At 48.1% G+C, this 26,445-nt stretch overlaps 2 protein-coding genes across 8 annotated transcripts in view; one reads left to right on the forward strand and one right to left on the reverse strand.

Moving 5' to 3' along the window:
* Positions 1-222: 222 nt before the first annotated feature.
* On the forward strand, positions 223-25,791 carry MSTO1 (misato mitochondrial distribution and morphology regulator 1). 3 transcript variants are annotated; one of them, XM_029581254.1, is made up of 14 exons: positions 223-448; positions 4,264-4,399; positions 5,033-5,102; positions 5,541-5,616; positions 5,871-5,925; positions 15,363-15,513; positions 15,741-15,858; positions 16,140-16,274; positions 22,293-22,445; positions 22,652-22,783; positions 23,896-24,080; positions 24,816-24,920; positions 25,122-25,237; positions 25,383-25,791. In XM_029581254.1, the coding sequence occupies exons 1-14, from the start codon at positions 365-367 to the stop codon at positions 25,607-25,609; spliced, it is 1,743 nt and encodes a 580-aa protein (XP_029437114.1). In that variant the 5' UTR covers positions 223-364; the 3' UTR covers positions 25,610-25,791. The 3 variants fall into 3 exon arrangements, with proteins under 3 accessions (XP_029437114.1, XP_029437115.1, XP_029437116.1); XM_029581255.1 differs by lacking the exon at positions 223-448 and adding an exon at positions 1,160-1,281; XM_029581256.1 differs by lacking the exon at positions 223-448 and adding an exon at positions 1,557-1,577.
* Positions 25,783-26,445, reverse strand: part of GON4L (gon-4 like) — a 113,825-nt gene continuing 113,162 nt past the window's right edge. For all 5 annotated transcript variants that reach the window (XM_029581253.1, XM_029581252.1, XM_029581251.1 and 2 more), the window contains one exon: positions 25,783-26,358. In XM_029581253.1, the coding sequence (XP_029437113.1) occupies positions 26,215-26,358 (144 nt within the window). In that variant the 3' untranslated portion in view covers positions 25,783-26,214. The remainder of the gene's footprint in view (positions 26,359-26,445) is intronic.

The raw sequence follows: 26,445 nt of genomic DNA on the forward strand, positions 1-26,445 counted from the left end.
GAGAGAATAATGTTCCTTTAATTTCGCCCGTCCTTGCCACTGACCGCCGTTGGCCAGTGCTCGCTAGTTGGAAGCAAACTAGTGAAAGGTCACACGGTATTGGGCAGCAGCCTGCGACCACGAGAGCACGTGTGTCACTTTTCACTTCCTCCTTAATATTATCGCACAGCCAATCAGAAGCACAGGTGCTTTCACGTGGTCTCACGCAACGCGCGGTTCGATGGGGGGAGCTGGATTGAGTGACGCGATATCGACCAATGGGAATAGCAGGCTGGAGCTTGGAGCCGCCTCTGGGAAGGCGGGTGAATAGTTGGTGTGGCAGCCGGCGCGGCCTGCTCGCTGCACGGAGGCAGCGGCGTAGAGTATGGCTTGTTCGTGGAGGGAGGTGCTAACTCTCCAGCTCGGACATTACGCGAACTTCGTGGGGGCGCATTGGTGGAATCTGCAGGTAGGAAGAAATAAAGAAGGGGAGGGGGCAACAAGAGAGAGGGGCAAAGAAAGGGTGGGGAGTGGAAAGAAGTAAATGGGGAAAGCAACAGCGTTAAAGAGAGGGGGAGAGGAGAGAAGTAAAGTGGGGAAAGCAAGGGAGAGCTAAAGAGAGAGAGCGGAGGAGGGTAGAGATAAAGCGGGGAAAGTGAGATAGCGGGAGGGCAGGGAGAAATAAAGTGGGGGAAGAGGTGAAAAGGTTGCCGGATGCCTTGAGTTAATGCAGTGTATATGGATTATCAAAGTCCTCAGATAACTAAAAAGCCGTGGGATAGGAGGGGAGGTCTTATGATGCAAGGATCAGTGGTGGTTAACGTATTCATTAATGATCTGGAAAAGAGAACACTGAGGGAGGTGATCAGTTTTACAGAGAACACAAAAACATTCAATGTAATAAAAAGAGACTGAGGAACTGCAGGACCTTGGGAAACTGAATGGCAGATAAAATGTAATATGGGGGGGGGGGGCGTGCAGAATGATGCTCATAGGGAAAAATAATCCCAACTATGGGTGCACGATGCTGGATTCTGCAGTAGGCGTCACCACCCAGGAAAAGGACCTTTCAGTCCTCATGGAGAATAAAATAGAAAATATATTACCTCTGTATCAGTCCAATCTGTGACTTGCACCTTGAGTATTGTGTGCAGCTCTGGTCACCCCATAGCGGAACTAGAAAAGGTGCAGAGGAGGGTGACAAATGATAAAGGGGGTGGAACATCTCTCCTACGGTGAGAGGCTACGGAGGCTGGGGCTCTTCAGCTTGGAAAAGAGATGGCTGAGAGTGGGATGGAACAGGTAAGATTTTTTTTTTTTACCTCTTCAAGTAATACTAAAACAGAGGGTCACGCCCTGAAACTGACAAGCAGCAGGTTCATAGAATGTTCCTTCCTTGTCATACCCAGATCAGTCCAGACAAGTGGGTTTTGCATCCCTACCAGCAGATGGAGGCAGAGAACAAAAACTTTGAGGCACTCCTACATAATAACTGAGAGTGCCACCTGCAGTCCCTCAGTATTTCTCTGGCTCCAGCAGATGGTAGAGGTGCAAACCAGCAGTCGGAGAGTTTTCTCTCACAGGTTTGAGGATGAATGGTGAGTGTTCTCAGACAATGCAACAACAGTAGCCTTTATCAATCGTCAGCACGGGACGAAGAGCTGCAGTGCGGCTCTCGAAGCCCAGGAACGGTTTGCTTGGGCAGAGCACTATCTGGAGGGGGTAGCAGCTTCGCATGTAGCCAGAGTAGACTAGACAATGCAGGCGAACTATCTCAGCAGACAACAGTGGGACCCATAGGAATGGGAGTTGTCTGTAGCAGCTTTCAACCTTATTCGGGCCAGGTGGGGTGACCTGCAGCTGAACCTGATGGTGACATGGCGCAATGCCAAAGTGCTCGCTTTTTCAGTCATGGGAGAGAGGTTGGCATGTTGCGGCTCATAGACAGACATCCAGGCAGGTTAATGCTGGTAGTGCCAGAGTGGCTGTGTCTGCCTTGGTTTGCAGACCTGGTTCGGCTCACAGTAGACGGTCCTGTCCAATTGGCTCATCTGCCAGATTTACTGCGGCAAGGGCCTATCTTCTCGGACTGGGCAGATCGCTTTTGTCTCATAACCTGACTTTTGAGAGGCAACCTTTACAGTTGAAGGAGAACTCAGAGGCAGTTATTACCACTTTGCTTCAGGCCAGAAGACCATCCATATCTACGTCTTATGTCTGGGTGTGGAAAGAGTTTGAGTCCTGGTGTGTTGAACAAAGTCCAGATCCTTTGTAAGTGGTTATTTCCCACATCTTGGTCTTTTTACAGCAGGGCTTGACTAAGGTGCTGGCCTTATAATTCACTTCGCATTCAAGTGGCTGTATTGGATTGCCTCAGAGGTAAGCTGCACAGGAGAACCTTGGCATCTCACCCGGATGTGGTGCGTTTTCTGAAGGGAATCAAGCATTTTGAGACCTCCAGTGCACAGGTTGCGTCCAACGTGGAGCTTGAACTTGGTTCTGCGTGTGCTTTGTGAAGGTCCTTTTGAGCCAATGCGGAGAGTGACCCTCGGGGATCTTACCTTGAAGGCCATCTTCCTGGTGGCGATTTGCTCGGCCAGGTGGATATCCGAGTTGTAGGCTTTATCCTGTCAGGAGCCTTTCCTGCAGATTATGGAAGATGGGGTATCATTGCGTAGGGTGCCCTCAATTTTGCCAAAGGTTGTTTCCTCTTTCCACCTTAACCAGACAGTGGAGTTTCACTTGATGTGCGACAGATTCCGCTACACTATCTGACGGTCACTAACAGTTTTCAGTGTTTGGATCATCTGTTTGTTTATTTGGTGAAGGGAAGTAAGGCAAGTTGCTCGGCCTATCTTTATAAGGGCTGGAAGGTACCTGAGGGGGTGTGAGCGCATTCTACAAGGGTGCAGGCAGCCTCTTGAGCAGAATGTCAGTTGGTATCTCCTCAGGAGATCTGAAGCAGGGCAACAAGCTTTTTCACTTCACATTTTCATTCGGCATTACCGACTGGATGTTCGGGTGCTGGATGAGACTACGTTCGGCAAGAGTGTGTTGTGTGCTGGTCTTTCTGGTGCCCGCCCACTATAAGGGAGCTTGTGTACATCTCACTTGTCTGGACCGATCTGGGTATGAACAGGAAAGGAAAATTGGTTCTTACTTGCTAATTTTCGTTCCTTTAATACTACAGATCAGTCCAGAGGGCCCATCCCTGTGTTTTTTGAAAGACCGTTATGGACTTGGACTGAAATTACTGTGTGTGTATATTCAGAATTGGCAGGGTTACAAGGTTGTTTGGTTCCTTTGTTCCATGAAGGGGCTTCAGTTCAGGGTGACTCCAACCATGGGTTCTCTGTTCACCCTGGTTAGGGTGAATTGGTGTGTTTGCTCTATTTTGGCTTGGGTACAGCTCATTACTGAGGGACTGCAGATGGCACTATCAGGTTGCATTGCCTGAAAGTTTTTGTTCTCTGCCTCCATCTGCTGGTAGGGTTGCAAAACCCACTTGCCTGGACAGATCTGTGGTACTTCAGGAGCAAACATTAGCAGGTAAGAACCAACGCTCCTATTTCACTCCAAGCACAATCGAGCAATGGAATCTGTTGCCAGATGACTTGGTCAACATAGCGGGGTTTAGGACAAGTTCCTGGAAGAAGAGTGCATACTTGTTGTTACCCATGTGACTTTGAGGAAAGCCACCGCTTATCCCTGGGAGTGAGTGACAAGAAATTGGATCTACTCTGTGGGACTGGCCACTGTCAGGACAGGATGTGGGGCTCCATGGACATTTGATCACACCCAGCCTGGGGTGGGGAGGGAGGGGAGATGCAAGGGCTAGAGAAGTAAAGGTAACCTGGAAGAGGAAGAGAGGATCTGTGAGGAGAGGGATGTTTAAGGGTCAGTGGGCTCGGATGGATGGTTGGGGGGAGGTCCAGGCCTCCGTGGAGAAGCTGAGTGATGCCACTGAGGCAAAGTTTCAGGGTGCCTGGCGCCAGTGGCCCTTGACTCTCTTGATAGCCTGTGCTGCTGGAGATAATGGTGGTCTGTGGGTGCAGATGTGCACATGTGGTTTGTTATGCCCCCAAAATTTGCAACGTTGTCACCGTTGAGTAAATAATTGGCTTTTCATTTACCCTGTGCCCCAGATTAGACCTAAATCGGGTCCTTGAAGATCTCGTATTCCTTATGTGGCTGCGGTACATTACAAACCACAGGGGCTGGTAACACCAGGGGATATCCCCACCGTGACAGTTTACCCTCTGTGCTCCTTGTCTTCCTCTGCAGGATGCTGCCCTTTCTTACAGCGCTGGTGCAAAGCTGCAGGAGCACGAGATTAGTAGTGATGTGCTGTTCAGGGAAGGTCAGACACTGAGTGGACAGGAGACCTACACCCCTCGCCTGATCCTGATGGACCTGAAAGGTAGGAGCCACTCTCAAAATCCAGAAATATTTCTGGGGACACCCTCAGGCACCACCAGCTAATTACATCTGGCTTTCCCCTAGCAATGTGGTTTGTTAGCCCAACTAATGATGCAGATGTTTTACAGAAAATAATTGTTTGAGCCTGAGTGCTCCTCATAGCAGCTTTATGTGGGTGATGGAGGCTCAGCCACAGGATGGGTGAACCCTACAACCAAAGCCGAATCCAAGTTCCAGCTCCCAGCACCCGAGTCTGAGCTGGTCAAAACCGTTCCTGTGCCCTCAAAACCTGGAAATCGCCAGGGGGCTTTTTTTGCAGGAGTGTGCTGCTTTCCGGCCTGTGTGGTTTTTGGAAGCAGCGCCTGCATGAAACGGTGCTTCAGCAGAGCCTCAGAACCCCAGGAAATCTGCTCACACACAGGCACCTTCAAACCCCTGAACTCCCCCCACCCCAATCCTCTCCTGGGGCTCTGTGGACCCACCGCCCAGCAGAAACTGTGGAGGTTATCAGAAATCCCTAATGGAGGTGACCTAGCCTGGTAGAAGGTGCCAAGAGCCATTCTCCTTTTCCCTCTCCCCTCCAGGGAAACAGAAGCCTCTGTGCATTTTCTTCTTTCTTTTACTTTTCCTGCAGGAAGTCTGAACTCTCTCAGACAGGAGGGATGCTTATATGAGGATGATAAAGTAGACTGGACTGTGGCATGGTAAGAGCTGGTTTTTTTTTTTATTGCCCTTGTAAGATACGGACCTAGAACCGTGAGCAGACTGCAGCCGATTCCCTCTTCCCTGCTTAGCAATGCGATGGGACTGCAGTTTCCCTCCTTGTTGACTGTGCGAGACAATCACGGCTATGCCTTGTTTTTGCTCTTTCCCTGAGACAGCTTTGGGTATTCTTTAATCCAGCTATTCTCGTCTTTCCTGCACTGCTGGCAGGAGAAAAGTGTCTGTCTTCTGTATAGCCTAGCCTCTGCCTTTTAGCTCATACCAGGCAGCAGCGTCCAGCCCCAGTAGCCCTTCTGCAATTGATATGCAGAGCAGCCACAGCCATTACTGCCACACTGGGGCACAAGGCCGGCTGTTCGCAACCCATTTGGAAAAGAGAGGCCATACTTGGGTGACCAGGACGCTCGTGTCTGTTACAGGCAAGGAAGCGTGGCAACCTACAAGGAAGAGGCCCCTGTTAAGAACCCTTTCCTGCAAGACCTCAACATGCTGGAGGTAAGGAATCTGGGACAGCAAGACTGGGCCAGAGCTCGCAGGAGACGCCTTGAGAGGCAGATGCATGACCCAGTTCTTAAAAGTCCTGCTGGTGGGGCTGAGGGATTGGGTTGAAGCGAAAGTGTCTTAAACTTGGCTTATTAACAGGAAGGGCCCAATCCATCCTGCTTGTTTTAAGGTGTGGAGAGCCCTATTCCTCTCTCCTCATCACGTGGCTGGATTTGGTGCCTTATCCCTGTTCTTTGTGTTAACAGGGGGAGACCGTCACTGAAGCAGACGGAAGCCCACGAGGTTTTCCCGACGGTAGAGGTGTGTGAGCTGCAGATCTGCACGTTTGAGGTGGATTTGAGCGTTAAAAACGTCTGCTTGATAAAGTTGGTAGGGCTCGCCCATCTTGGATTTTATGGTAGAAGTTTGCTTTATTGCCACTAGAGGCCGCTGTGACACCAGAGAAGAAAAACTGAGGAGCCTTTGCTGAGGGAGGAAAGAACCTTCCAGGCATCCTGGGTAAAGGATTGTGGGCCGTAAACCTTGGCCATTAGAAGTTGCATTGTGTGGGGAGGAGGGGTTGGTTCTGCTTCAGATGAATTCCCTGCTGCTTGCTGTGGGTACCCATGGCTCTAAGCTCTGGGGGATAGATTGCTTTGTCCTCTAATAGCGTGGAGGGAGAGGGGGGCGGCGGCAGGTCAGCCGTCTCTGATGTCTCAGCTTTCCCCTGTGCTCGAGCCGTGAATGCATACCCACCTCTCACAGGTTCTGAAGGCAGATAATTAGTGGCGGACATGGACAGGGAGCTGTGTTCCCAGCCAGGCTACCTTCCTCTAATTAATCAGAACCCTTCTGGGAACATCTCACATCTGAGCTTTTCCAGGTTGATCTTTTTTTTTTTGAAGGCCCATGATGATCCTGTCTTGTCTGAAGCTGGCTCTAGTCCTCTGCGCTTGCAGCTGAGAGGATTTGTTTGTCTCCTCTTTGAAGTCAGGAAGCTAATCCTCTGTGTAACAGGAGCAGGGTTTGTAGGGTTCTCTGCTCTCTTGTGGAGTAGCACAAACAATAGTTGCCCCCAGTGTGGACATTTTAGCTCAGTGCAGTCTTAATTTTGTAAATATTTCTTTACTCCAAAATAGAACAAATATCCATTACAACAAAAACAGTAGTAATTTGTTTTTCCGTTTTACAATAAACAGCATTCCCCCCTTCTCTCTCCTAATCCATTTCCGATAACCAACAACCCCGGTCTGCCAATTATCGACTTTTAATTTAAGCTACCCCTCTGTAAAGCTAAAACGACTCATCCAGATGCATTTTCCTCTCTTCGGTTCTGAAAAGGCTCCCAAATCCAAATATTGGATCTTCTTAATCTTTGCCAAAACTGTTTTAAATGACTACGTCTCTGGATTTTTGCCGCCAAGATGCCGTAGCTACTAATCTGACCAGCTTTGGTTTGATAAGAGGACAAATCGGTTGCTGGTATGTTTAATAGAAAAACTGAAGGGTCCTTTGGTATACTTTCTTCCAAAATCTCTTCCAAAAATTGGAATCTCTCTTGCCAAAATGGTTGAATTGCTACCCAGGACCACCCTATATGAAAACAAAGACTCATCAACCCCACATATTCTCCATTGACCAAGTAATCTGGGTACATAAGATACCATCTAAACAACAATTTGTATCCATTCTCCATTAAAGCTGAAGATGCAGTACCTTGTCATCACCATAAAGCATAAATCCCACATCCCTTCATCCCACTCTTCCCCTACATCAGTTTCCCATGCCACCATGTGTTTGAATTTATCTGGCATAGCTTTATTCCAAGGAGTAAAGTTTTAGCGAGTATCCCTTTAATAGAAGCCACATCCTGCCGGAAGTGTCCGTGGCAGTGTGAGCATCTCCTTTGGAAAGGTTGTACGGTGGTCTTTTGTTTCCAGCAGTTAACTTCTGGGTGCTCTGGGAAGACCATGTGGGAGAGCCAACAGCACTGCCAGTGTTTTGCTTTGGTGTGGCACAGCTGGGCAGATCTTTGTGTCTAACAAGGACCGTTTTTGGTTTTACCATGCCTTGGAGCTTTCCCCTCTCTCAGCCCTCTAGAAAAAAAACCCAATTGCTTCCTTGAAGTACATTCAGCTACTGCCTTCTCCAATTTATATGTGACAGGCTGCACACTGGGTGTAGGAGAATTATTGAAATGTTAGTTTTGACCTCAGTTCTGCCATTGGCTCTCTGTGACCTTGGGCACTGCTACGTTATCGCCTCTGTGTGCCTTGGCCTACTCATCTCCTTCCAACGCTGGACTGTTAAGGGTGTCCTACACTTGGGGATGAGCTGGTACAATAGCTGTAGGAGTAGCATGCAGTGCTAACATCACTCCAAATACACATGGGGCTTGGGAGGTCACCGAAATGAAAGGAAAATTGGTTCTTACCTGCTAATCTTCATTCCTGGAATACCCCAGATCAGTCCAGACAAGTTTGGTTTTGCATCCCTGCCAGTGGATGGAGGCAGAGAAAAACAAAACTTTGAGATGCTGCTACCTAACCTAGAAATCAGTCCAGACAAGTGGGATGTACCTTAGCTCCCCCTGCACTGGGCGGGAACCTGAAAGACCCGCTTCCTCCAGGTAATGCCTGGTAAAAGTGTGGAGGGAAGACCATGTTGCTGCTCGACAGATCTCTTGCGGGGATACCAAATGATATTCTGCCCAGGAAGCTGCCTGCACCATGGTAGAGTGCACGTGCAGCTCCTCCAGAATTGTTTGAATCTCACAGATATACACCAGACAGATTGCCTCCTTTAGCCATTATAATGTAACCGTCTCTTTTTAGTCAGTAAGGAGGTCCAGACAACTGATCCGTAAAGATAGACTTTTATTGCCAGCAAGATGCAGCTAAGACAAAGGCTCAGTACAACTGCATGCCCCTCCCCTCCAGGAGCAGACTCTTATGCACTTTACAGTTCTTATCTTTTACACATGCGTTCTAAGCATTGCTGAGCGAGCATATTCCGGCTGAAGGGGCTACTGACCCCCTCCCTAGACACCCTGGAACTTTCGTGAAACTTCTCCCATGTTCTGCAGGAGAGGCTGCTGGGACTTGCAGTTCTGGAAAGGAATTCGCGAGTCTGCAGTAATACAGCCCATCACATAATACATCCATTGTTCTAATCTAGGTTACAGCAGTGAAAGCTTATCAGAGAATAAGAACAGCAAAGCCAAAAAAATGAAAATGTGCAATGTGCTGACAGAGAGTTTCTCAATGTCCTAATTACAGCTGTATTGCAGACTGTAAGTAAACCCGTCATGAAGCAGGGAATTCTGGTACATGAAGTCCTTTGTCAGGTTGAAGCGTTCAGACCCCTTCAATAACACCGAAGCCTTAGAGGCCTTCAAAGGGCGGGAAGCTCCACCATCTGGTTAAGATGAAAGGAGGAAAGCACTTTCGGCAAATAGGAAGGCACCGTACGTAACGAGACTCCATCTTCCGTAATACGCAGGAAAGGATCCCTGCACAACAGAGCCTGCAGCTCTGAGATTCATCTGGCTGAACAGATAGCCACCAAGAACACTGTCTTCAGAGTAGGATCCTTCAAAGAGGTTTGGCTCAAAGGGAGGATCACAAAGAACCCTTAGCCCCAAATTAAGGTTCCAAGGCGGGCACATCTGACGAACCAGAGTTCTTCTGGCTTAACTATCGCCTTGTCACATTGTTTTGCCGACTTCATATCATTAGACACTATCACCCCAAGGTCTCTCTCCTGCTCCGTGCATGGAGCAGGAGAGAGAGACTTTGGGGTGATTGTTTTGCTGACTTCAGATCGTTACACTATGTGACAAGGCGATAGCTAAAGCCAGAAGAATGCTGGGCTGCATAGAGAGAGGAATATCGAGTAAGAAAAGGGAATTGATTATCCCCTTGTACAGGTCCTTGGTGAGGCCTCACCTGGAGTACTGTGTTCAGTTCTGGAGACCGTATCTCCGAAGAGACAGAGACAAGATGGAGACGGTTCAGAGAAGGGTGACCAAAAAGGTGGAGGGTCTTCATCGAATGACTTATGAGGAGAGAATGAAGAATCTAAATATGTACACCCTGGAGGAAAGGAGGAGCAGGGGTGATATGATACAGACTTTCAGATACTTGAAAGGTTTTAATGATCCAAAGATAACAACCAACCTTTTCCGTTGGAAAAATATCAGCAGAACCAGGGGTCACGATTTGAAGCTCCAGGGAGGAAGACTCAGAACCAATGTCAGGAAGTAGTTCTTCACGGAGAGGGTGGTGGATGCCTGGAATGCCCTTCCGGAGGAAGTGGTGACGACCAGAACTGTGAAGGACTTCAAAGGGGCGTGGGATAAACACTGTGGATCCATAAAGTCCAGAGGATGTGAATGAAGAGAGGGTGGCTCGCAGGAATGACGCCTACTACTTGAAGATATTACCTTTATTCAATAAACATACACATGGTTAATGCGACTCCAACATTGCTCTAAGCTTCAACGGCAAGAGGAAATGTGGAAAAAAGGATTTGCATTCACAAAAAAGCTGGGAGTAGCTTGCTTATTGCAGCGGTTACTACCCCTAACTAATTAAGCTAGATATTTCACTTAGATGCAGTTCCAACACTGCTCTCTACATTAATGGTGGGGATGGAAGGGAAATAGAACCAAAAGGTCACTAAGGGCCAAGAGTAACAGATAAGTATGAGAAAAAAATAAGTGCAAAAGCTTGCTGGGCAGACTGGATGGGCTGTTTGGTCGTCTTCTGCCGTCGTTTCTATGTTAAATATGTCACCCCCTTTAGAAAACAAACTGCATCCGGATTTGACCTCCTGAAGTTTCCCTCGGACACCACAAAGCTGCTACCTGTACTCAAAGCAAATTGTAGGCCAGTCCTGTGGACAAATCTGCCTGCAAGAAGGCTAAGATCTAGGACACCTCCACATGCAAAGGGTCGAGACCTTCCTCCATTCACCATCACTCAAACAATTTCCAATCCCAGACATAAGCCAGAAAACTAGAAGGCCTCCTGGCCTGTAGCAATAACCGCTTCAGAGTACCCTCTCGAGCAATCGTTGCCTCTCAAAAGCCAAGCTGTGAGACAAAAGTGATCCGCCCGATCCGAGAAGTTCCTCTGACGAAGCAACCCTTGTAGATGATCTAATCTGATGGGTCTGTCCACTGCGAGATGTACCAGATCAGCAAACCATGGATGTCACGGCCACTCTAGCACTACGAGTACCACCCTTACTGGATGATGCTCTGTATCTCAAGACTTGGCCTATGAGGGGCCATGGAGGAAACACATACAGGAGAATGTCTGCTGGCCACGGGCAAACTAATGCATTGATCACTTCGGAACAGACCTCTCTCCTCCGGCTGAAGAACTGTCTCACCTTAGCATTGAGTCGCAAAGCCATCAGATCCAACTGTGGCATGCCCCACCTAGCCCAAATGAGAACCATGGCCTCTGCAGACAATTCCCATTTCCCCCAGAAGATCTACTCCGGCCACATGAGATGCTGCTACCCATGCCAGGTACTGCTCCACTTGGGCAAACAGTTCCTGAACCACCCCGCAACTCTTCATCCTGCCTTGGCGGTTGATACACCCCACCATCATTCATTGTCAAAAAAAAAACCTCTCACTGCACCTGCAGAAGAAACAAAAGCCAATGCCCTGCGAACCGCTCTCATTTCCATACAATTGATAGACCAGCATGCTTCCCTTATTAATCATCGGCCTTGAGCCGTTCATCCTTGACAAAATAAACTCCCCAAACCTTGAGGCTGGCATCTGAGATCACTACCACCCAGTCCGGAATCTCCAGCTCCACCCCTCTCTCCAGATTGGGATGCGACAGCCACCAAGAGACTGGACCTGGAACCCCCTGAAGAGGCCAAGAAAGGTGAAACTCCTCAGACAGCAGATTACAACAGGTCAAAAGTACCCTCTGCAGAGGCCACATGTGAGCAAACACCTACAGCCACTAACTCCAGCGTAGAAGCCATAGAACCCAGACCCTGGGCACCGGAAGTTGGAGCAGTCACTGCACCTGCAGCTTGGTCACCCTAGCTGAGATAAGAAAGATCTAGTATCGAACAATGCCCCCATATATTCCACTGACTGAGACGGGACCAGGTTGCACTTTGCCATGTTCACTACCCAGACTTCAACAGACTCATGACTTGCTGAACTGAGCAATGACACTTCAACTCTGACTTTGCCCGAATGAGCCAATCGTCCAAGTATGGGTGAACCAGAATCCCTTCCCTCCTGAGCATCGCAGTCACCACTACCATCATCTTTGTCAATTTCTGCGGTGCCATTCCCAAGCTGAAGGGCAGAGCTCGAACTGATGTTCCCCAGCATCATAAACTGCAGAAAATGTGATGATCTGGATGCATGGGGATGTGCAGGAAGGCTTCCATCAAATCTAACAATGCCAGATACTCCCCTTTGCGAATAGCTGCTATGACTGCTCGCAATGTCTCCATGCGAAAATGCAGCACCCTCGGTGCAACATTGACGTTCTTCAGATCTAGAATGGGCTGGAAGGTACCTTTCTTCTTCAGAACTACGAAATAGAGTACCTTTTGAGTCCCACTCCTGCGGGGGAACCGGTACTATGGTGTCGAAACTTCACAATCGCTGCAACGTTTCTCACACCACCTCCCGCTTGACGTGGATGTGCAATAGGACACTACATACACCTGATAGGATGCAAAAATTCTAAGGCATAGCCATCCCTTATCACAACAGGGTTAATCTCCCCTTGATGGCCTCAAACAAAGAGTGGACCGGCCTAACCTCATTGTGAGGCTTTACCTCCTCTAGCTCCTTGTCTGGGATTCTTGAGAAGGTCTATGCGCTCCTCGACAGGACTGCTGCCTTCCTGCACATTGCCTTTGAGAAGAAGTTGAAGAGCTCCTGTTGGAATGAAACCTCCTTGCATCCTGAAAACAAGCAAAAGGTGGGAAAGGCTACTTGTTGGGCTTCTTATCCTCCAGCAACTTATTCCCCTTCGACTCTCCCAAGTGCTTCATCAATTGCTCGAGATCTTTCCCAAACAGCAGCTTTCCTTTGAAGGGAAGATTGCACAGTTGCGACATGGACCACACATCAGCTGCCCAATTATGCAGCCACAGAAGTCTCTGCGCCGAAATCTCTGAGACCATATTCCTGACAGAAGTCCTGACCAAATCATACAGTGCATCCGCCATATAGGCCACCTTCTTTTAAATGGGCTGCCTGCTTGACTTTGGCTGAAAATCCTGACGACGACTCCTGCACCCATCGCAGACAGGCCCACCGCATGAGATTACTACAGATCGTTGCTCACAGACTCAAAGCTGAGACCTCAAACATCCTCTTCAACTGCATCTCTAATTTCCAATCAGGACATCCTTCAAGGCAGCCAACCCTGCCACTGGAATGGTCGTCGTCTTGGTCACCGCTGAGACCAAAGCATCCACCTTTGGCATCATGAAGAGTTCCAGTGTTTCCTCAAGCAAAGGATGCTTTGCATTGCCCTACTGACCTTAAGCCCTGCTTCCAGAGAGTCCCGCTCCTGGATCACTAGCTTCTTTACCTTCTTAGGCAAAGGAAAGGAAGCCCATTCAGGACCAGATCCACGCCTTCATTGTCTGATTCCTCCTGCGCAACCTTAATCCTCAGCTCATCCAGAACCTGAGGAACAAGCGGACCATCCTAGGGTCATCCCCTTCCGTTACAGGTAATTGCTCGGGCTCAGAATGACCCATCCCTTCTGGAACAAAGAGCCTTTTGATCACCAACCAGATCAGCTGTCGGATCATCTGCAGGAACACCTCCTAAAGATACCCTGCCACCTCAGAATCCGTAGAAGACTCCTCGTCCTCTCCCAAACAACCACCAAGGCTCAGGAGATGGAGGATCCACCCAGACGTCCTTGGAGGCCTCCGTTTGCACCTCTTAACCAGAAGGAGATTTCTGGGGCAGCTGCTGCTTACCTCCAACCCCCCACTTGGTTAAATACGCTTTGTGGAGTAGAAGCAAAAAGTCCATAGAAAAGGGCTGTGAGTCACTAGCATCCCCACTGTCTCTTCAGCAGGCTCTCCCATGCTGTCTCGATCCCTGCACCATCTGTGACAGAGGGGAAGAAGAATCCCTGGCATCCCTGGAAGCTGCCTGCTTATAACCATGCTGTTTCAAAATGGCTGCTATTCCCTCTGAGTCCCCTGAGGTCTGCACAGTGACCACCCCAAAGATCAGGTGACCCTCCGGGATGAAGCCTCTGTTGAGGTTTCCTCACCCCTAGGGACGCATGCTATACAAAGTGCGCCTACAGAGAGAAGCAATTGTATCTCTCCGCAGGCCTGACCAGACTTCCCATTGTCGGCAACCTCACCCACGTGGCGCAGCTAGAATCAGCCCTTACACGCTCGACCTTCCTGGCTCCGGGCAGGCAGTCGCATGTGCTCCCCAGCTCACCCTCCTGCTTCGGCTCTCATGGCCCGGACACCAGCCTTAAGCTCTCCACTCCGCGCTGCTCCTTTTCTTTTTTTCTTAAAGATACAGCCCCCAAGGAAAAAGGTACTTCCCTGTGTCCGCTAGCAGACACTGGTAAGGGACCACAGAAAAGCTGAGGGAACCAGAACCCCAGGCTTTCAATCCTCTGGATGCTTGGGGTCGAGACCGCTAGGGATAACCAAAACACTGTTCACCCAGCTCCTTCTTCTTCTTTTTTTTTTTTTTTTTAAACACTAGAGTGCAGGTTTAGCACTTCTACCAGCTGCTGGAGACAGAGAAATACTGTGGACTGCAGGTGGCACTTGGGTATGTAGCAGTATGTCACAGGTTTTTTTCTCTGCCTCCATCTGCTGATAGGGATGCAAAACCCACTTGTCTGGACTGATCTGGGGTATGATCAGCAACTGGATGATTGTGAACATATACAGCCTTGGGTCCCACCTGCCTTTCCTTTCTTTTTTTTTCCCCCCTTTCTCCCAGCTTTACTCCTCCAGCCTAGAGACAGGAGCGGATCCAGTGTCTGAAGGGAGACCTCTGACCATTGCTGGTATGGTAGACCTTGCATCCCAGTGCATTCTGGGATTTTGTAGTCCTTCATTTGCTATTGGCACTACAGATACCAGAATGCATTAAGATAGGGGTGTCAGGGGGAAATGGTGCATTAAACACCTGGCTCACATGAAGTTTTCCTCCAGAAAATGGGTTTTATTCACATCGGCGTAGGCGCTACAAGGGCCAGAGGCTCCCATCCCAATGTAAGACAAGCTAACTGCCTACATTAGAGACAGCAGGGGGAGTGATCTGTAACGTATTTGCCACGAAAGAACAGCTGTGAGGAAGGCTTTTGGAAATGAGACTTGTCATATCTTCTGTTATCTTGCCAAATACCAGCATTCGAAAATGAAAAACCAACAATCTAGCCATGTGGATTCCTTTTATTATGGAAGCCCTGTGAAACGGGGTACAAAATGCATTTCTACCAGCTTAATGCTATTTTACAATTGTAAAATCTTATGAAACTCATAGAGCTGCATCACCAGACTCCAGCGTGGCACAAAGGAGCTGTCACCTGGAGATGGCATTGTTGGGTTTTTGTAATGATTTCCATTCATAAAACAAGCTATGATGTCCCCAGCAAGAATGCCCTCTGCTGCAGCTCAGCATCTGATGAACTCTGGTGCAGCTGAAACTGCCATTGCGCCAGAAATGGGATCTTCAGGTCAACAAGCATTTTTCTCTCTTCCAGGAGTCTTTCAAAGAAATGTGAGAGAAGGAACCCCAAAGGCCTGTAGGAAGACTTACCAGTTGGAGGGCAGCGTGCAAGTCTGGTCCGACTACCTTCGGACACATCTGCACCCCAAAACTGTCTCAGTGGTGCAACAGTACACTCACGAAGGGTGAGTAGATGAGACCTCCCGGCAAGGCCCGTTTTATTGGTGGTTTCTGTAGTCATACACAAGGGTGGGGACCAATGAAATGGAGAGTGTTGAAGGTTGAGTCTCATGAGATCACAGTGGCTTCTTGTAACCTAGAACAAATCTTGGGTGGGTCTACTCCTCCCTGATAAAGGGCAATGATCTGACAACAGCTTTCAATGTTACATGCAAGGGGTTGTATCTTTCAGGGAATCGGATCGACTGGATGCCTTTGGGCAGGGCGAGAGGCTCCTGAATGAGCCCGCCTACCTGCAGGATCTGGAGGACCGGCTACATTTTTATGCGGAGGAGTGTGATTACCTACAGGTAAACCGCCAAGGCCTGGAGCCTCCCCCTAGAAATCCTCCGTCTCTTTCTGTGGGGTAGCAGGGGTAAACTGAAGAGTAACAAAGGGAGGTGAATGCATGGAACAGACTCCCAAGCAGAGGTAACTTTGGTTACCATGGGACAGGCAAAGAGCACCGCAGTGGTGAGGGAGCCATGGGTAAAGGTTGAAATGATGCTTTCTACCACTTTTTTTTTTTTTTTTTAATACATGGCTTCCCTTTTGTCCTGACTGATATGCTCATCTCTCTTTCTCTATTTAGGGATTTCAGGTTCTCTGTGACATTCAGGATGGGTTCTCAGGGGTTGGGGCCAAAGTGACGGAACTTCTTCATGATGAGTTTTCGGGAAGAGGTATCCTGACATGGGGCACAACTCCCATTATTCCAGCTGAGAGGGTGAGTTTCCAGCAGGGACTGGGCAGAGCAGTGAGGAAATGCCTTGCAGCTTGGCAGAGAACAGGTTAATTGTGGGCCAAAATGTCAGAGTAAAAGAGAATAATCACCTGATTGGACTTGCTGTTAAAGTCCAGACTCATGGGACAGAGACTGTGTCAACATTAAGAGGAAAATTGGTTCTCATCTGCTAATTTCCGTTCCTATAGTACCACAGATCAGTCCAGACTCCTGGGTTTTGCCTCCCCTCCAGCAGATGGAGACAGAGAAAGTTTTACTGACGCTGCCATATAACCTAGCGTGCCACCTCAGCATTGACTTGTATCCAAGTCAATGTAGAGCCAACAGTAAACTCAAATAACAACCTCCTTCGTAGGGTGAACTACTAAAGCTAGGTTGGAGCCCCCTGAACTGGAGCCCTCCCATCCAAGACCACAGGCCACTAACTTCATTTTCCTAGCGAGTAGCCAGATGGACTCTGGACCAATGGGTTTAAGCTCCCCTGCCAGCAGATGGAGACGGAGTCAGATATCACAGCTAGCGTCACCCTGGATACACCCCTGCAGTGACCTCAGCCCTTCAGTATTTCTCAGTCTCCAGCAGATGTAGAAATGCTTTCCCTATGGGGATCACTGTACCTTTTTGGAAGAAGAAATTCTACTTTAAATTAGAGAAAAGATTGAGCCCTGCTCTCCTGCGATGATACCTAAAGGTCCCTCCCCCAGTTGAGAATTCCTGAGGTGATTTCCGAGATCCCTCAGAGGTGAGCCTTGGTCCTGTAACCGGTTCCCAGTGTGGACTTTGCTGCTGAAGCAGCTGACAGGCGGTGGGTGCAGGAAGCAGAGCGTGGTAGTGATGGATAAAGCCCTCTCCCCCCACAGCCAGAGACCATCTCTCTACTGAGCCAGTTAGCACTGAGCCCAGGTAAGTATAAAAAAAAAAAAAGATTTCCTCCTGATTCAGAGAAGTTAGAGGGGTTTCAGTAAGACTTCCCCCAGTCTCCTTGCTCAGTGCACAGTACCGACGTTCATGATCCCGTTGGGGTAAGGGGAAGTGGGCTTCCGAGCGGGTTGAGCTGCCCCCCAGTGGGTTAGGCCCCCGCTTTAGAGTCGGTAGGCACACCACGTGGCAGCCTGCGGTGGTGCCATCTTTCGCACGTTTTTGTGCGTCTTGTATTGCCCACCATAGACTGTTTGTGCGCGCGGTGCATGCCAGCTCTGTTCACGCACACTGCGCATAACGCCGCGCACGTTGTTGCACACACAACTCTCTAGGCACAGAATTTAGGTAAAGCCAGGCGCACAGGTTGTGCGCGCGCCTTGCCGCAGCCCACGTAGGTGCTCAAAATTTTTAAGTGCAAACCGGCTGAACATGTAGTTACCATCTCTAATGGCTCCGGCAGCAAAGAAACATAAGCGCCTTTCTCTTTGCACTGCTTGTCATATTAGGGCTGCACAGTCTGACCTGGATTCTTACTTATGTCAGCACTGTGAGGAAGCCCAGGGAGAGTTGGCCTCTCCGGACTTTACTAAGCCTGGATCCTCCCATTCAGAGGATGGGTCAGCCACAGCCTTAACCAGAAGTACCCTGGATCTGAGTAATCCCGGGCTGGGTCTTCCATGGGAGAGGGAAATCCAGCAGCACCTACCCCAGTACTTCCTGGGCTAGGCATGGACCCAGCTGCCTTCTCTTGGGTGGAATTCTTTCACGACCTTCAAGCTTTCGTACAGGCTCGCCTCACCAAGGGTATCACTGCCAGGGACCCGGACGAAAAAGGGGATCCAGATTCCTTGGAAGATGGGGAAATCCTGCTGGGTTTAGAACTATATCAGCCCATGTTACTTTTTTCCATAGAGATGAATTGCCAGCCCTGGTTTCCCAGATCCTAAAGATGCTGGGAGTTCCTGGGGTGGACTCTATGATGGAACCAAAATTCCCATTTTGTTTTCTCTACGGCTAGCCTCTTGCTATTTTCTAGTGCTGGAAGCCATGAGTTGATGGACCTGAAATGGGATGCCCCTGAAGCGAGTTGTAAAGATGGACGAGCATGAGAAGCTCTATACCTACTGGATCCGGCGGTGAGAGAACGTCTCCATTTTCCTAAAGTGGATGCGCACTGGTCTGTGCCGTCTCAAAATGTACAACTATCCCAGTGGAGGGAGGCGCGGCCTTGAAGGATGCGCATGATAGGTGGATGGAGTCCATCCTTAAGTAAGCCTTTAATGTAATAACAATGACCTACTATTCACTACCTTACAGATTGCTTCTTGTAGCTTATTCGTGCCTGCTCCTTTCTCGGGAGGTGGATGACTCTGGAGCGAATTCCAGAGAGGTATGGAACCTCCCGCCACCTTTTTAGCTGACTCGGGCTCTGACCTAGTCCATACCTCAGCTAGAGGAGTGGCCTCAATGGTGGAGGCCAGAAGACAGCTATGGCTGTGAAATTGGTCAGCAGACACAACCTCTAAGGCAAACCTCACAAAGATGCCCTTTAAGGGATCACTCCTCTTCAGAAGTAAATTGGAAAAGCTGGCCAGTAAATGGGGTGAATTTCCAGTCCCCTGGCTACCAGAACATAAGAGAAGGCAGTTACTGCGCCCCTCGCCCATAAGTGGTCAATCCAGGGGCTCCTAACGCTTTCGGCCCTATAGGAACTTGACATTTCAGAGGTCTCGGTCCTTTGGGAGGTCTCAGTCCTTTCAGAATAGACAGCCCAAGAGAGGGGAAGGGGCGGGCTCAGGTTCATCCTGAAACCTCCCCTCCCCAATGAAGTTCTGCCGACCCACCGTCGGAACAAGGAGATGGTGGGCGGTCAACTGTCTGTCTTCTATCAGTGGTGGATCGAGATCATTTTGGCCTAATGCGTATTGGATGTCATATAAGAAGGATAGACGCTGGAATTTCGCAGCACTCTGGAACATGTTCATGATCTTCCCCCCTTGCCACTCCCAGCACAAGCAGGCAGTGGAGTGTACTTTGGTAAGGCTCCTCAGGTTAAGGGCTATAATTCCAGTACCTGCACCCCAAGAAAATATGGGGCGATATTCCATCTATTTCATCCTACCCAAGAAGGGAGGGTTCCTTTTGCCCCATCCCGAACCTCTCAAGAGTGTCAAACAACATCTACGAGTAATTCATTTCCGCATGGAAACTCTGCGCTTAAGCAGGAGAGTTCTTAACATCCCTGGACCTTTCCGAGGCCTACCTTCATATTGCAATCTGGCAAGAACATCATTTCCTATGCTTTGTGGTACTGGGCCGCCATTATTAGTTCTGGATGCTGCCCTTTGCCTGGCCACCAGATTTTCCAAGATTATATGGTAGTCGTAGCGGCTGCACTGAGAAAAGAGGGAAATCCTGGTGCATCCATACTTGGACTGGTTGAACTGGGCAAAGTCCGTGCAAGAGTCTCCAGGTGACCAGCAGGGTGATCTCCCTGCTTCAGGAACTCGGTTAGGTTGTAAACATGGACACAAGCAGTCTCAAACCCTCCCAGTTCTTGGAATATGTGGGAGTCCGGTTCAACACCAAGCTGGGCAAGGTCTTCCTCCCATCCACGCAGTTAAGGAAGCTGATGTCTCAAGTGTGTTGGCTGATGAAGACGACAAGCCTGATGGGGTGGAGCTAGCTTCAGGTCCTCGGTTTGATGACATCAACCCTTTGAGGTAGTACCATGGACGAGGACACACGTGCAACCACTTCAACGCTCCCTGCTGTCTCAAGACTATTTGATTTGCCTCCACATACTGATTGAAGTATGTTCTCTGCTCCCGTGGCTGCAGGAAGCTTATCTGGGCAAGGGTATCACCCTGTCCTCACGACAGACACGAGCCTCTGGGGCTGAGGAGCTCACTGTTAGGTCTGTCTCCTGCCGCAGCAACAACAATTTCTAATTTACCTAGCATATCTAAAATCTTAGAGAAGGTAACTAATAATCAGCTATCTGAATATCTCGAAACGCATAGTATCCTATTCCTTTCGCAATATGGATTCAGAAAGTATTATAGTACTGAGACCCTATTAGCTTCCTTACAAGATATCCTACAAGGAGCCGATAGTAGCCAAACTTACTTTCTGATTATGCTAGATATCATCAGCATTTGATACAGTTCATCATAAAATTCTGTTAGAAAGACTTAATGAAATAGGCATAAAAGACTCCGCCCTGAAATGGTTTGACTCCTACTTGAAGAATAGATCTTTTAAAGTGAAATTTCAAGATAAAGAATCTCAACAGATTGACCTTCAACATGGTGTACCCCAAGGCTCTTCATTGTCCACGACCCTTTTTATATGCTTCCTTTTTGTAGAATTTAACTGGTTTTAGTCTTGCGCATTTTATATATGCAGATGATGTTCAAGTTTTAATCCCGATTGAAAAATCAATTGACTTAACACTTAAGCTTTGGGACATACATCAATCTGCTATTAAAGTACTAACCCAACTGAATCTTTCTCTAAATTCAAAAAAGACTGAAATTTTATACATTTATCCTAAATTAAGCCAAACAAGAGAACATGAAATTCAGGCAGCTGCTAAAAATTATCCTATTTCCTTGGAGGTCCGAGATATAGGGATTTTTCTGGAGTGTGAAATCAATCTGAAAGCATGGGTAAAAAAAATCATTAAGGATGGTTATTTTAAACTGAATGTTCTTAAAAGATTGAAGCCTCTTATTTCCAAAAGATTTTAGAACGGTTTTACAAGCTCTAGTTTTATCAAAATTAGATTACTGTAATTCGATGTTTTTAGGCCTACCAGCGAGTGTTACAAGACCGTTACAAATGTTACAGAACTCTGCAGCCAGACCTTTAACCGGAACTAGAAGATCTGACCATATCACGCCAATATTAAAGGACCTTCATTGGTTGCCTGTCAAATATAGACCACAACACAAAACTCTCTACAATGATAAGATTGAATGGTTAACTTCAGCTTTACATTTTCATATTCCTTCAAGAATTACAAGATCAGCCAGTACAGGGATGCTGCCCATCCCATCCCCCAAAATTGCTCATCTAAATAATGTACGAGAGAGGGCAATCTCCATTGCTGGGCCCCAACCGTGGAACTCTCTACCACAAGACTTGCGGATGGAATCAGACATTAAAATATTTAAAAAGTGTGTCAAAACTTGGCTATTCTAACAGGCCTTCCAAGATTTTTAATTTAATGATTTTATACCTTTTTTAGTATTTATTACTGCTCTTACTTTTCTGAATCTTTAAATGTTTAAATTTTATTTTTTAACTATTTTATTATTTTTATTTTAATTCTGAAATTATGTATTTATATCTTTTCATTTAATTTTAGAAATGCAAATATTTTTAAATGAATATTTGATAACAATTGTAAACAGATGTAATATGTTCTCATGAAACACCAGTATATAAAAATCAATAAATAAAAATAAATAAACTTCGAAACGTGGTGGATCGAGTTCTCACAGGAAATCTCACCAAAATGCAGACGCATAGCATCTTTCCCCCAGCACAGTGGCGTGCTTCTCCACACCTGGCTGAGACCCCGATCACAAACACTTCTTCTTTTTTTTCATTTATAAAAGCTACAGCCAAAGAAAATGCAACACTTCCAAGTTAAGAGGCTGTAGAGTGGATCCTTGGGGAAGGAGCCTTCAGAGAAAGGAGGGAACCAGGACGCGTGTCTTTCCTGACCCTGGACGGTGCTGCCTAAAGCAGCACCGGAATCACCTGGTCTGATCTGAAGGATGGCCCATGAAGGAACCTGGCACCTCAGGGAGCTCTTCAGTTCTTCTCACTTCCTCTAATCTTTTTTTCTTTAACTAGACATGCAGGTTTGCACCTCTACCATCTGCTAAACGCAGAGAAATACAGAGGGACTGCAGGTGGCACTCTTGGTTAAGTAACAGTGCCTTAAAAGGTTTTAGGTCTTTGCCTTCATCTGTTGCTAGGGATGCAAAACCCACTTATCTGGGGTACGAACAGGAACTGTGTTTTAAAGTTTGTATTCCTGCTAATTAATGCTGGTTTGTATTGCAGGATCCAGTGAAGGACATGTACAGGCTTTTAAACACTGTGCTGGGGATTGTTCATCTCTCCACCCACAGCTCTCTCTTCTGCCCACTGTCCCTCAATGGGAGTCTAGGACGCCGGCCGCAGCCCCCTGTCAGCTTCCCACACGTGTTGTATGATGTAAGTTGGAACAATAACCACACGCTACCAAGTAGTGTGCAGTGTAGTGCCTGGGGTTATGGTTGTGTAAAATGTGTAATTTTAATCTATTTATTATTGTATTCATAAGGCATATTCACTTGCATTTGCAAACTGGTTCTTTGATTCATGGCCATTTTTCCTACTTGTAATTAGGTTTCCTAAATCTGATTTTTGTTTCTGGGCAGCCTACCCTGAATTACCACAGCAGTGCCCTCTTGGCTACTGCACTAGAGAGCCTCAGTGTGCCCTACCGCAAACGCTCCTTCCCCCTGAGCATGGCACAGCTGGCAGATGCACTGAACTTCTCTGGGAGAAAGGTAGGTGGCATGGGAGAAAAAAAAATAATCCAACCAGCAGGCTCCATCCTGCCTCCATGGCTGGAATGCAGGGCAGTGGCTGCAGGTAGGGTTGGCCAACTGGCTTCAGATTTTCAGGGCCCTATAGTTCTGACTTTCCTGGCGCATTCTCATGCAGGGACTTCTAATTTTGCTTGCTGTGGTGTAAAACCAGGACTGGCTCAGCCTCTTCTGAAAATCTGGAGTCAGTTGGCCAACCCTAGCTGCTGCACTACTCCTCTCCATTAGCAGTGGTTACATGGAATAGACTTAGTTTTTGGGTACTTGCCAGGTTCTTATGGCCTGGATTGGCCACTGTTGGAAACAGGATGCTGGGCTTGATGGACCCTTGGTCTGACCCAGTATGGCATGTTCTTATGTTCTTATGTTCTCTCAAAGAGCATGTGAGAGTGTCGATTGCAGCCTGTAAGTAGTGGGTATTCTCCAGGTAACTCAGAATGAATGTCCATTGTGTCGGCCTTCAGTTAGGCCAGGGGTGTTCAAACTGATCCTTGGGATCTCTTCCCCCCACCCTGCCAGTTAGGTTTTCAGAATATCTCTAATGAATAGGCATGAGATTTACTACTTCCTATGTATACAAATATTTCTTAGGCCTGTTGAGTAGGGATATCCTGAAAAACTGACTGGGGGCAAGGAGGATTTGAGGACCCCTGAGTTAGGCCACCAGTCCCCTAGGCTGAGATGAGTTTATCCATTGCATCTTAGTGCACAGAGGTGCAGCAGCAGTAGTAGCAGACCTTTCCCCTTAGTACAGCCTGCTGGGTCCTTTATTTTGTTGATGACTTTATACCCCCCTTCCCACACTGTTAAACAGCAAGGCCAGCTGGCTAAAAAAAAAATTAGCAAAGCCATGCTGTTCTTTAAAGGAAGCGGGAACTGTCAGCCATGTCCATTTGCTCCTATCCTAAAAAGAAACTGTTCCCTGGCTCTTTTACATTGCTAAAGCAGCAGGCTGTAGAAGCACTTCCTGTTATAAAATGCTAATGTTGGGGAGGGCAGGTTCAGTATCTGTTCAAGTGCCCCCCTTAATGGAACAAACAGGGCCTGAGGCTGGTGATTTTATTCTCCCTCAGGTGGTCACTGCCTGGGCCTCTGTCCCCTTTCCTATGGGGCACTCTCACTCTCTCCCGGACATACTGTGCAGGAGCCTGGAAGCAGTACCCTGGAGACCGCTGTCGTCCTGCGGGGAGCCATCGGCCAGTCCCTGCTTCGCCCAGTCAGTGGTTCTAAGGGGGATCAGCAGAGAAAGGCAGACCAGGTCAGCAGCCAGCACCTATTCTTCTGCTGTTAAGAAATTATTTTAAAGCCTTCTGCTGAGCCAGTTCCACATGCCTGTTCTTAAGTAATTCTAGGAAAACAGCGTGCTTAACATAGAAATGACGGCAGGAAAAGACCAATCAGCCCAGCAAGCTCCCACACTTATTTTCCCATACTTATCTGTTTCACCGACCACAAAGTGCAGGGCCCTTGTAGGTAACTGTTTGATTCAAATTTTCTGCCATCCCCTGTCATTACTCTCTGCATCAAAGGTGAAGCACAAGGCTTAATGGTTAAGGTTTGAAACCGCCACATCAAGCAAGTTACCCCGATGCTTGTTTACTCAGACTGCACAGATCAATGCCTTGTTGGATGTTGTCTGAATGTAAATCCTGTTTTCCGCATTTCCCCTGCTGCTGAAGCAGAGTGCAGTGCTGTATATGCATTCAAAGTGAAGTATCAGGCTTAACTGGTTTATGGTAGTAACCGCCGCAATAAGCAAGCTACCCCCACGCTTATTTGTTTACCCAGATTGTGAAGTTCAGTCCTTGTTGGTGGTGATTTGAATGCAAATCCTCTTTTCCACATTTCCCCTTCCCATTGAAGCAGAGAGTAATGTTGGAGTTGCATTAACCGTGCGAAGGCTTATTGAGTAAGGGTAGTAATCAGCAGGTGCTTGTCATGGGTAGAGAGATTTTGTAGAGTGCTGACCTTTTTATGTAATTGTTCTTTCTAGTAACCTTCTCCCTGGGATTAGTCCTCATTCCAGACTCCACGTCTATGAAACAGGAGAGGAAGTTCTGGATTGTTACCTGCAGATGCTGTATCCGGGAATACTAAGGTGAGAGTCATTGACTAGCAGTGAGACACTGCCTGCACCTGAGCAGGGGGGGGGCAGCCCCTCTTTGTGAATGAATCTTCCGGGGGTGGCAGGCTGCTGCTACTCACTATTCATGCAAATTCCTGAAGGCTTTGCAGCCCAAGGCTGCTGCCTGCACACAACCAGTTTGCAGATTTGATTTTGTCTTTCTCTGCATGGTAGTGCACTGCATGTTCTGGAGGGGCCCTGTAAGGTGGCGGCATCCTACCCTCAGTTCTTCTCGCAGTCTGTGAACAGAGACGGTTTCATCATGGAAGAGCCTGTGAGCTTCCCTCGAGGTAAGGGGGAGCCTTTGCTTCTCTTAGGTATGTGCTTCATCACATGGGGCTGCTGTACTGGGAAGAAGGGTGGCCTTCCCTGCTTGTTTATGGCCTGAGTGGCAGGCTGAAAGAAGTAATCTGCCTTTTTTTTTTGTGCTTTCAGTGGTGGAGAGCATACCTGTCCTTGCCTCTTTCCAGTCCTCTGCTGTCCTGCGCAGCACCCTGCAGCACTTGCACCAGGAGGTCAGCCAGGTGGATGTCCGCCGCTGGGCTAGCTTCTTCAATGTGGGGGTGGAGCTGGAGGACTTCCATGAGGCGTTATATGAGCTGAAGAACCTCTCGGACTGCTACAAGAGTAGTTTTGAGCTGGATGAGACAGGGAGTGACTGAAGAACTGCCGTGGGCTGTTGCACAGATTTAGACCTTGGGGGAAGGGAGAGCCATGCTACGGTAATGTCAAGAGCAGATTAATGGGACCATGAGACTCCATCTAATGCCAACTCAGTACTATAACTGTAAATATAACTTATTTTTTAAATAAAATGCCTTAGTTTTCAAATATACAAGAGAATGCTTTGTAAATTCACAGGAAGGCGACAGGCCTAGGGAATCTTTTGACACCTTCTCCACTGCAGAAGACTAAAATGCCCATGCCTACAGCTCCAGCAGCTTGATTTAAGTTCAGCACTGGGAAGCCACACCCTCTTCTTAGAAATGTAGAAAACAGCAGACTGTGCGCCCTCCACTCCTGGAGGAGTTCATGTACACGGCCCATTGCCACAAGACTCGGCCATGGCCGAAGAAAAGTTATAATACCTAGGGACACTAAATTTACACACGGTTTTAAGTTAAAACATTTACAAGGTATATTACACTAAGGGGAAGAGCATGGAAGGGACAAACAGCTGGCCCTGCTGCAGTCACCCTGGAGCCAGCTGTGCGTGGAGTGACAAAAGCTGAAGCTATACCAGCATCTCTGCCCTATCCCCCCCCCTTCATTCATCTTCTTCTGAACACTGTACATCCCTGTCAGACAGCTGCTCTGTGTTACTGGTGCTCATGTCCTCTTCCTCTTCCTCAGAGCTGCCATCACAGGAAGTGTGGAAAAGTCTCATTAGTTCCCTGAATCGACGAGACACCTGATGAGGGAAACAAGAAGGGGTCACTGCCACAGAAGATCCATCCTGCCACCCTTCCCCGCTGCCACCCCCCGCAGCTGGAGCTCA

The sequence above is a fragment of the Rhinatrema bivittatum genome, chromosome 16 (genome assembly GCF_901001135.1).
Source record: "Rhinatrema bivittatum chromosome 16, aRhiBiv1.1, whole genome shotgun sequence".
NCBI lineage: Eukaryota > Metazoa > Chordata > Amphibia > Gymnophiona > Rhinatrematidae > Rhinatrema > Rhinatrema bivittatum.

Coding starts and splice junctions, on each gene's coding strand:
- MSTO1 (XM_029581254.1), top strand. CDS start 365: ATGGCTTGTTCGTGGAGGGAGGTGCTAACTCTCCAGCTCGGACATTAC. Junction 449..4,263: donor CGCATTGGTGGAATCTGCAG/GTAGGAAGAAAT, acceptor CTTCCTCTGCAG/GATGCTGCCCTTTCTTACAG. Junction 22,784..23,895: donor TGAACTTCTCTGGGAGAAAG/GTAGGTGGCATG, acceptor ATTCTCCCTCAG/GTGGTCACTGCCTGGGCCTC.